The 11,878-nt window shown below is 46.9% G+C and overlaps 1 protein-coding gene across 1 annotated transcript; it reads right to left on the reverse strand.

The window, feature by feature from the left end:
• Positions 1-8,711: 8,711 nt before the first annotated feature.
• LOC137335633 (zinc finger protein 850-like) lies at positions 8,712-11,399 on the reverse strand (the record flags this gene model as incomplete). The annotated part of the gene is made up of 1 exon (XM_068000930.1): positions 8,712-11,399. A coding segment is annotated over one exon (2,442 nt), but the record flags the coding sequence as incomplete, so codon positions are not given.
• Between the last annotated feature and the right edge of the window lie 479 nt (positions 11,400-11,878).

An 11,878-nucleotide genomic window follows, 5' to 3' on the forward strand; every position in this document is an offset into this window, starting at 1 on the left:
CGACCATCTTCCTTTGTGGTAGGTATGACTCCAGCCACTGGAGAGTTTTCCCCCTGATTCCCATTGACTTCAATTTTACTAGGGCTCCTTGGTGCCACACTCGGTCAAATGCTGCCTTGATGTCAAGGGCAGTCACTCTCACCTCACCTCTGGAATTCAGCTCTTTTGTCCATGTTTGGACCAAGGCTGTAATGAGGTCTGGAGCCGAGTGGTCCTGGCGGAACCCAAACTGAGCATCGGTGAGCAGGTTATTGGTGAGTAAGTGCCACTTGACAGCACTGTCGACGACACCTTCCATCACTTTGCTGATGATTGAGAGTAGACTGATGGGGCGGTAATTGGCCGGATTGGATTTGTCCTGCTTTTTGTGGACAGGACATACCTGGGCAATTTTCCACATTGTCGGGTGGATGCCAGTGTTGTAGCTGTACTGGAACAGCTTGGCTAGAGGTGCAGCTAGTTCTGGAGCACAAGTCTTCAGCACGACAGCTGGGATGTTGTCAGGGCCCATAGCCTTTGCTGTATCCAGTGCACTCAGCCGTTTCTTGATATCACGTGGAGTGAATCGAATTGGCTGAGGACTGGCTTCCGTGATGGTGGGGATATCGGGAGGAGGCTGAGATGGATCATCCACTCGGCACTTCCGGCTGAAGATGGTTGCAAACGCTTCAGCCTTGTCTTTTGCACTCAGGTGCTGGACTCCGCCATCATTGAGAATGGGGATGTTTGCAGAGCCTCCTCCTCCCGTTAGTTGTTTAATTGTCCACCACCATTCACGACTGGATGACACCAATGTGCAAACACAGGACCTTTTTTCTCTTATTTGTTGCCTCAAGCCGCCCCCAGGTGTTTGTGAAACTTCCTCGCCCACCCACAGTTCCAATTCCTGCCCGGTCTCCCACCGGCCTCCGACTCGCCTGTTGCTCCTCAGTCCCTCGCCACCACTCGCACTGCGCATGATCAGAGCACAGTCCGGTCCTGCGCCTGCGCAATAGTCTCCTGCTATCATTGATCGGGCACTTTCTGAACCGCGGGGAATTCTGGGGAAATACTCCGCCATTGCAAGCTGGAATTGCTGAACAGAATATTATTTATTGCCATCCCATCGAGGTTGGTGCCAGTGGGTCAACAAACAAAATAAATAAATAAATTATACAGAATCCCGAGTTCTCGGTCTCTCCCCCATGGTGCAAAATAACTGGCCGCCACTTTTCCGTTACTCAGTCACACCCCAGGCCCGCCCCGTCCAGCCTGGTTTAATTGCTAAATGTTCTTTAATTCGAACCTTTCGTTCTCAGGGAAACTTACAAGGTCTCATTTTTTCTGTGTCCTACCCGAGAGCTAGTTAATGGCATTAATAAGATAGCACCGATTTTTTTATGGGTGGAAAGAGGAGAAAAATGCCACGAGCGATGTCTCAAAACACACGGGACCACTTACACTGCGACACCAGATCAAGGGTCACTTACACTGAGACACCAAATCCAGGGACAACTTAGATTCGGACACCAAATCCAGGGACCACTTACACTGGGAGGCCAAATCCAGGGACCACTTACACTGGGACACCAAATCCACGGACGACTTACACTGGGACACCAAATCCAGGGACCACTGACACAGACACCAAATCCAGGGACCACTTACACTGGGACACCAAATCCAGGGACCACTTACTCTGGGACACCAAATCCAGGGACCACTTACACTGGGACACCAAATCCAGGGACGACTTACTCTGGGACACCAAATCCAGGGACCACTTACTCTGGGACACCAAATCCAGGGACCAGTTACACTGGGACACCAAATCCAGGGACCACTTACACTGGGAGGCCAAATCCAGGGACCACTTACACTGGGACACCAAATCCAGGGACCACTGACACAGACACCAAATCCAGGGAGGACTTACTCTGGGACACCAAATCCAGGGACCACTTACACTGGGACACCAAATCCAGGGACCACTTATCTGGTGACATCCTTTGGAATTCATTTTTGCACCTTCTCCAGTATCTCTATATCCTTCTTATAATATGGAGATCAGAACTGTGCACGGTACTCCAAGTGTGGTCAAATCAAGGTTCGAAACAAGTTTAACATAACTTCTCTGCTTTTCAATTCTATCCCTCCAGAAATGAACCCCAGTGCTTGGTTTGCTTTTTTATGACCTTTTTAACCTGCGTCAGTACTTTTAGCAGATAGTGTTTTTTTTTTAGTGAACCTAGGTCCCTAGTATAGTTAACATTTTCTAATTTCAACGTAATTTAAAAGGGGTAACTCAGCTAAGGCAAGTCATGGCAGCAGACCTCGCACCCGTGATATGCTCCTCCTGCAAGATGTGGGAAGTCATGGACACCACCAGTGTCCCTGCCGACCATGTGTGCGGGAAGTGTGTCCACCTGCAGCTACTGACCGATCGTATCTCGGAGCTGGAGCTGCGGGTGGACTCACTGTGGAGCATCCGCGATGCAGAGAAACTCGTGGATAGCACGTTTAGCGAGTTGGTCACACCGCAGGTAAAGGGTATACAGGCAGGAAGTGAATGGGTGACCACCAGGAAGAGTAAGAGATGCAGGCAGGTAGTGCAGGGGTCCCCTGTGTCCATCCCCCTCTCAAACAGATATGCCACTTTGGATGCTGTTGGGGGGGATGACTTATCAGGGGAAGGCAGCAGCAGCCAACTTCCTGGCACCACGGGTAGCTCTGCTGCACAGGCTGGGAGGAAAAAGAGTGGCAGAGCTATAGTGATAGGGGACTCAATTGTAAGGGGAATAGACAGGCGTTTCTGCGGCCGCAACCGAGACTCCAGGATGGTGTGTTGCCTCCCTGGTGCAAGGATCAAGGATGTCTCGGAGCGGCTACAGAACATTTTGGAGGGGGAGGGCGAACAGCCAGCTGTCGTGGTGCACATAGGCACCAACGATATAGGTAAAAAAGGGGATGAGGTCCTAAAAGCAGAATATAGGGAGTTAGGAGGTAAATTAAAAAATAGGACCTCAAAGGTAGTAATCTCAGGATTGCTGCCAGTGCCACGTGCTAGTCAGAGTAGAAATAGGAGGATATTTCAAATGAATACGTGGCTAGAGGAATGGTGCAAGGGGGAGGGATTCAAATTCCTGGGACACTGGAAACGGTTCTGGGGGAGGTGGGACCAGTACAAACCGGACGGTCTGCACCTGGGCAAGGCCGGGACCGCTGTCCTAGGAGGAGTGTTTGCTAGTGCTGTTGGGGAGGGTTTAAACTAAAGTGGCAGGGGGTTGGGAACCTGAGCAGGGAGAGAGAGGAAAGCGTAACAGGAAGGGACAGAAGGTATGGAGTAATAGGTAAAGTGTTAAAAAAGGAAAAAGCAGGAACTAAGCGTCACAAAACAGATTTGAAAGTTCTTTATCTGAATGCACGTAGCATTCGTAATAAAATGGACGAGTTAACGGCACAAATAACTACGTATGGGTATGATCTTGTGGCCATTACAGAAACATGGCTGCAGGGTGACAACGACTGGGAATTAAATATGCCAGGGTATTTAACAATCAGGAAGGACAGGCAGGAAGGAAGGGGAGGTGGGGTGGCTATGTTAATAAAGGAAGGAATCACTGTAATACAGAGAAATGATATTGGGACAAAGCATCAAGATAATGAAACAGTTTGGGTGGAGATAAGGAATAATAAGGGAAAAAAAACATTAGTGGGCGTAGTATATAGGCCTCCTAATAGTTGCAACTCTGCTGGAAGAAGTATTAATCAGGAGATAGTCGGGGCATGTAATAAGGGAACAGCCATAATTTTGGGGGATTTTAATTATCATATTAACTGGACAAATCAAATTGGGCAGAGCAGCCTTGAGGACGAGTTCATTGAGTGCATCAGGGATGGATTTCTTGAGCAGTATGTAACTGATCCTACAAGGGGGCAGGCAACCTTGGACCTGGTCCTGTGTAATGAGTCAGGATTAATTAATAATGTCCTAGTTAAGGATCCCCTTGGAACGAGCGACCACAACATGGTTGAATTCCATATCCAATTAGAGGGTGAGAAGGTTGATTCTCAAACAAGCGTACTGAGCTTGAATAAAGGAGACTATGATGGTATGAGAGCGGAATTGATTAAAGTGGACTGGGAAAATAGATTAAAGGGTAAGACGGTACATGAGCAGTGGTGTTCATTTAGGGAGTTATTTTACAACTTTCAAAATAAATATATTCCACTGAGGAAAAAAGGGTGTAAAAGAAATGACAGCCACCCGTGGCAAAGTAAAGAAATCAAGGATAGTATCCGACTAAAAACAAGGACATATAAAGTAGCCAAACTTAGTGGGAGGATAGAAGATTGGGAATTCTTCAAAAGACAGCAAAAAGTAACTAAAGGATTGATTAAGAAAGGGAAGTTAGATTATGAAAAGAAATTAGCAAAAAATATAAAAACAGATAGCAAGAGTTTCTATAGTTATATAAAAAGAAAAAGGGTGGCTAAGGCAAACATAGGTCCCTTAGAGGATGAGACCGGGAAATTAATGGTGGGAAACATGGAGATGGCAAAAATGCTGAACAAATATTTTGTTTCAGTCTTTACAGTAGAGGACACTAAGAATATCCCAACACTGGACAAACAGGGGACTCTCGGGGGGGAGGAGCTAAATACGATTAAAATCACTCAAGAGATGGTACTCAGTAAAATAATGGGACTCAAGGCGGATAGATCCCCTGGACCTGATGGCTTCCATCCTAGGGTCTTGAGGGAAGTGGCAGTAGGGATTGTGGATGCTTTGGTGATAGTTTTCCAAAATTCCCTGGACTCAGGAGAGGTCCCGGCAGATTGGAAAACTGCTAATGTAACACCGTTATTTAAAAAGGGTAGTAGGCAGAAGGCTGGAAATTATAGGCCAGTTAGCTTAACATCTGTGGTGGGTAAAATTTTGGAGTCTATTATTAAGGAGACAGTAACGGAACATTTAGATAAGCATAATTTAATAGGACAAAGTCAGCATGGCTTTATGAAGGGGAAGTCATGTCTGACAAATTTGCTTGAGTTCTTCGAGGATATAACGTATAGGGTGGATAAAGGGGAACCAGTGGACGTAGTGTATTTAGACTTCCAGAAGGCATTCGACAAGGTGCCACATAAAAGATTATTACTTAAGATAAAAAATCACGGGATTGGGGGTAATATTCTGGCATGGGTGGAGGATTGGTTATCAAACAGGAAGCAGAGAGTTGGGATAAATGGTTCATTTTCGGACTGGCAACCAGTAACCAGTGGTGTTCCACAGGGGTCGGTGCTGGGTCCCCAACTCTTTACAATCTATATTAACGATTTGGAGGAGGGGACCGAGTGCAACATATCAAAATTTGCAGATGATACAAAGATGGGAGGGAAAGTAGAGAGTGAGGAGGACATAAAAAACCTGCAAGGGGATATAGACAGGCTGGGTGAGTGGGCGGAGATTTGGCAGATGCAATATAATATTGGAAAATGTGAGGTTATGCACTTTGGCAGGAAAAATCAGAGAGCAAGTTATTTTCTTAATGGCGAGAGACTGGAAAGTACTGCAGTACAAAGGGATCTGGGGGTCCTAGTGCAAGAAAATCAAAAAGTTGGTATGCAGGTGCAGCAGGTGATCAAGAAAGCCAACGGAATGTTGGCTTTTATTGCTAGGGGGATAGAATATAAAAACAAGGAGGTATTGCTGCAGTTATATAAGGTATTGGTGAGACCGCACCTGGAATACTGCATACAGTTTTGGTCTCCATACTTAAGAAAAGACATACTTGCTCTCGAGGCAGCACAAAGAAGGTTCACTCGGTTAATCCCGGGGATGAGGGGGCGGACATATGAGGAGAGGTTGAGTAGATTGGGACTCTACTCATTGGAGTTCAGAAGAATGAGAGGCGATCTTATTGAAACATATAAGATTGTGAAGGGTCTTGATCGGGTGGATGCGGTAAGGATGTTCCCAAAGATGGGTGAAACTAGAACTAGGGGGCATAATCTTAGAATAAGGGGCTGCTCTTTCAAAACTGAGATGAGGAGAAACTTCTTCACTCAGAGGGTGGTAGGTCTGTGGAATTTGCTGCCCCAGGAAGCTGTGGAAGCTACATCATTAGATAAATTTAAAACAGAAATAGACAGTTTCCTAGAAGTAAAGGGAATTAGGGGTTATGGGGAGCGGGCAGGAAATTGGACATGAAGCTGAGTTCGGATCGGTCAATGCCCTGTGGGTGGCGGAGAGGGCCCAGGGGCTATGTGGCCGGGTCCTGCTCCGACTTCTTGTGTTCTTTAGATTTGTGGTTGGGATCAGATCAGCCATGATCTTATTGAATGGCGGAGCAGGCTCGAGGGGCCGATTGGCCGACTCCTGCTCCAATTTCTTATGTTCTTATGTTCTTATGTTTAGTGATTTGTGTATCTGTGTCCCTGGATCCCTCGACTCCTCTACGACATTTAGACTCTTATTGTCCAAGCAGTCTGTGGCCTCCTTGTTCTTGCTACCAAAATGCTCCACTTCACCCTCATCTTTATTAAAATTCATTTTGCTAATTACACCCCCATTCTGCAAGTTTATTAATGTCTTCTTGTATTTTCTCGTAGTCTTCATCAGTATTAACAAACACCGCCCTGCCCCCATTCCCAATACGGTGTCATCTGTAAATTTTGAAATTGTACATCGATTCCCGAGTCCAAATCGTTTATGTAAATTGTGAACAGCGGTCCCAGCACCGATCATTGTGGAACTCCATTTTCCACCTTTTAGCAGTCTCAGTAGCGACCTTTAACTCCACTCTCTGTTTTAGAGCAGTGATCAAGAGAAACTTGTTTACGTAGAGAGTTGTGAGACTGTGAAATTCACTTCCACGGTTAGTGTTTGGGGCACACAGTTCTGTAATGACAAGTGGTCCTCATGTTTTTATCCAAGACAGGCCTCAGCCCACTCATTGACTCCAAATGTTGATGCAATGGTTCAAGCGAAGAGGTGCCAGGTATCAGGAGCAGCAGTAGCTGTAAATAAAATCTAAATGTAAGTAAGTACCAATAAAGTTCATCTTCATCTGTTTCGAGTTTAATAACTTTTGCTCAATGTGGCTCAGGCCAAGTGCCAGGATATCGGGTCAGGTTCACCATAGAAAATGAGTTTGACACCCCTGAGATAGACAATGTGAACCGGATTACCCTCATCCACTAACCCAGCAACTTCTTCAAAAAACTCAAGCAAGTTTGTAAGACTCGATCTTCTTTCCCAGAAGCCGTGTTGAGTATCTCTAATGGCCCCTTCTCTTTCCCCGTGATCATAAACAGCATCTCTTAGGATCCATTCAAGCATCTTCCCTCAGATCGAGGTCACAATGATCGGCCTGTCATTCTCTGGCTCTGATTTGTCCCCTTTAATGAATATGGGAACTACATGAGCTACCTTCCAATCTCAGGGGACTATCGCTGACTCTATTGAGCTGTTGAAGATACAGGCAAGGGGCTCACAGAGCACCCGTCCCATCTCTTTAAACACCCGTGGGTGGATATCATCTGGACCTGGAACACAATCTATTTTGAGATTTCATATTTTATCCAAGATGACATCCCTTTCTATTTTAATATTTATAATGTTATTGTTGACAGCACATCCCACAGCTGGAATCTGAGCATCATCCACACGAGTGTAGGCTGATGAGAAATAGTCATTTAACAACTCTGCCATAGCCCGGGAATCTGTCCTGAACTGTCTTTCAGTGGCCCTAAACCATCTTAAATTGTCTTGACTCCTGACGTTGCTGGAAAGACGTTTGCTATTATTCCCACAATTGTGCACCATCTTCTTTTCCAAAGATCTCTGAGCTTCTCGAATGGCTGCTTTTGTCTCCCTCGATTGTGGGTGATATTTGTCCCAATTCTCCTGCAAACTGAATTCATCCTGATCCGATCTGGGTTAAATGTAAGACAGTTCAGGGAGTCAGGAATCATTCACCGCTAGACCCACACTGACAGGTAAAATCCCAGACGGTTCCTCAGTAAGGATTCCTCTGGTTCCTCGGCATATATTTATCAGGATACTGAAACCCAGCTTTCTCACAATCCACTCCTGGAGGCCCCACTCCCTGAGCCTGCAACCTTCAGCAGGCTCAGTGGTGGAGTTCCGCAGTGGGAGTGATCCCAGAGTAAATGTCGGGATCGCCCCCACCCTGTGGATGGTCCGGGTCGTGTATTTTTAGTGATCCTGGTGTCTAACACGCACACATCAATAAAACCATGAATTCTGGAAACACACTGCAGGTCCTTCTTTATCTGGAGATCGAATGACTGTTGTATAATTGTACCAGCAGTTAACAGGCTCCTGTGAACTCCTCCCTCTGCTATTTTGATGCAGACTTTAACTCATTTATTTTTAACGGATTTATTTTAAATGAGTTCACGCCTGCCTTAAATGGTAGACTCAGGACTGTCACTCAAACAGGTTAAATCTTCAAAGAATAATTACCACAGTCATTTTTAGACTGGATGCCTCACGGCCACCTTGCTGTCAGTGAAGAGAGATGAGAAAGACCAAAGTGCCGTTTGCCCCTCTCAGTGTGGCCCTGAAGGACTGTGTCCAGGCTGAAGTTCTGTTCCCACCGGACGATCCTCCCCCCAGATTGTCCTTTCTGAGCTCCAGTCAGGTGATGCTAAACACTCAGGTGGGAAAGACCAAAATCTACAACAAGGGTTTAAAATAAAGCTGATTTATTTAACAGATATCCAGAATATTAAACTCCAGCCCAGTTATAGGGATTATTAACATCAGCAGAAACAAACCCCAACTGTCAGAATGAACATGGTTCATTCCTGGATGGGATTAACGGCAGAATCCAACCCCTGCAGTCATATGTGAACTCGCTGGTGTCTCAGCACGTGTGATGACTGAGTGAATCCCTTCCCACACACGGAGCAGGTGAACAGTCTCTCCCCAGTGTGAGTGCGTTGGTGTTTCAGCAGATCATTTGTGCTTTTGAAACACTTCTCACAGACAGAACATTGAAAGGTCTCTCCCCAGGGTGAGTACGTTGGTGTGACAGAAGGTGGGATGACCGAATGAATCTCTTCTTACACACGGAGCAGATGAACGGCCTCTCCCCAGTGTGAGTGCGTTGGTGTCTCAGCAGTTCGTTTCTGCTTTTAAACCTCTTCTCACAGTCAGAACATTTAAAAGGTCTCTCATCAGAGTGAACTCGCTGGTGTGACAGAAGGTGGGATGACCGAGTGAATCTCTTCCCACACACAGAGCAGATGAACGGCCTCTCCCCAGTGTGAGTGCGTTGGTGTCTCAGCAGTTCGTTTCTGCTTTTAAACCTCTTCTCACAGTCAGAACATTTAAAAGGTCTCTCTTCAGAGTGAACTCGCTGGTGTGACAGAAGGTGGGATGACCGAGTGAATCTCTTCTTACACACGGAGCAGGTGAACGGCCTCTCCCCAGTGTGAGTGCGTCGATGTCTCAGCAGTTCGTTTCTGCTTTTAAAGCTTTTCTCACAGTCAGAACATTTAAAAGGTCTCTCATCAGAGTGAACTCGCTGGTGTGTCAGCAGGGTGGATGACCGAGTGAATCTCTTCCCAAACACGGAGCAGGTGAACGGCCTCTCCCCAGTGTGAGTACATGGGTGTGTCAGCAGATTAATTTTACTTTTAAACCTCTTCTCACAGTCAGAACATTTAAAAGGTCTCTCATCAGTGTGAACTCTCTGGTGTCTCAGTTGGTGGGATGACCGAGTGAATCTCTTCCCAAACACGGAGCAGGTGAACGGACTCTCCCAGGTGTGAGCTCGCTGGTGTGACAGAAGGTGTGATGACCGAGTGAATCTCTTCTTCCGCTTCGAGCAGGTGAACGGTCTCTCCCCAGTGTGAGTGAGTTGGTGTCTCAGTAGTTCGTTTCTGATTTTAAATCTCTTCCCACAGTCAGAACATTGAAAAGGTCTCTCATCAGTGTGAACTCGCTGGTGTCTCAGTAGGTGGGATGACCAAGTGAATCCCTTCCCACACACGGAGCAGGTGAACGGCCTCTCCCCAGTGTGAGTGCGTTGGTGTCTCCACAGTTCGTTTCTGCATTTAAAGCTTTTCTTACAGTCAGAACATTTAAATGGTCTTTCTTCAGAGTGAACTCGCTGGTGTGTCAGCAGGGTGGATGACTGAGTGAATCTCTTCCCACACACAGAGCAGGTGAACGGCCTCTCCCCAGGATGAGTGTGTTGGTGTGTCAGCAGATTCCTTTTGCTTTTAAACCTCTTCTCACAGTCAGAACATTGAAAAGGTCTCTCATCAGAGTGAACTCGCTGGTGTGACAGAAGATGGGATGACCGAGTGAATCTCTTCTTACACACGGAGCAGGTGAATGGCCTCTCCCCAGTGTGAGTGCGTCGATGTCTCAGCAGTTCGTTTCTGCTTTTAAAGCTTTTCTCACAGTCAGAACATTTAAAAGGTCTCTCATCAGAGTGAACTCGCTGGTGTGTCAGCAGGGTGGATGACCGAGTGAATCTCTTTCCAAACACGGAGCAGGTGAACGGCCTCTCCCCAGTGTGAATACATTGGTGTGTCAGCAGATTAATTTTACTTTTAAACCTCTTCTCACAGTCAGAACATTGAAAAGGTCTCTCCCCAGTGTGAACTCGCTGGTGCGACAGCAGTTCAGATGAAATAGTGAATCCCTTACCACACACAGAGCAGGTGAACGGCCTCTCCCCAGTGTGAGTGCGTTGGTGTTTCAGCAGATTACTTTTGCTTTGAAACCTCTTCTCACAGTCAGAACATTTAAAAGGTCTCTCCCCAGTGTGAACTCGCTGGTGTGACAGAAGGTTGGATGACTGAGTGAATCTCTTCTTACATACGGAGCAGGTGAACGGCCTCTCCCCAGTATGAACTCGCTGGTGTGACAGAAGGCTGGATGACTGAGTGAATCTCTTCTTACATACGGAGCAGGTGAACGGCCTCTCCCCAGTATGAACTCGCTGGTGTGACAGAAGGTGGGATGACTGAGTGAATCTCTTCTGACACACGGAGCAGGTGAACAGCCTCTCCCCAGAGTGAACTCGCTGGTGTGACAGAAGGTGGGATAACTGAGTGAATCTCTTCTTGCATACGGAGCAGGTGAACGGCCTCTCCCCAGTGTGAACTCGCTGGTGTGTCAGAAGGTTGGATGACCGAGTGAATCCCTTCCCACACACGGAGCAGGAGAACGGCCTCTCCCCAGTGTGAACTCGCTGGTGTGTCAGCAGGGTGGATGACTGAGTGAATCTCTTCCCACACACGGAGCAGGTGAACGGCCTCTCCCCAGTGTGACTGCGTCGATGAATTTCCAGCTGTGACGGGTAATTGAATCCCTTCCCACAGTCCCCACATTTCTCCGTGTTCCGGGTGTCCTTGTGTCTCTCCAGGTTGGATAATCAGTTGAAGCCTCGTCCACACACAGAACACGTGAACGGTTTCTCCCCGCTGTGAATGGTGTAATGTTTTTTCAGGCTGTGTCACTGGTTAAAGCTCTTTCCACAGTCAGTGCATTGGAACACTCTCACTCGGGTGTTTGAAATCTTCTCCCAGAGACAGAACAGACGAACATTTCTCCTTCCACATACAAAGGCCGATGATATTCAGGTCCTGATGATTCGAATGACTCCGTCAGATCTTGACATGAAGAGGTTTAAAAGTCATCACTGGAAATACAGGATCGAAATTCAGAACAGGCTATGTTAGTTTCCACGGAACATTCTTTCCTCTCTTGCTCCCTCAAAGCTGTAAATCCCCCATCCCGCACTCTCCCTCCTCCCTGTGCTGAAATCCAAACCTATCGCATCATCTTTCAGTGGTCCGAAACCATGAGTGAAAGGGTGAGAGAATGAATGTGAGAGAGTGAATGTGAGAGGGT

The sequence above is a fragment of the Heptranchias perlo genome, chromosome 20 (genome assembly GCF_035084215.1).
Source record: "Heptranchias perlo isolate sHepPer1 chromosome 20, sHepPer1.hap1, whole genome shotgun sequence".
Taxonomy (NCBI): domain Eukaryota; kingdom Metazoa; phylum Chordata; class Chondrichthyes; order Hexanchiformes; family Hexanchidae; genus Heptranchias; species Heptranchias perlo.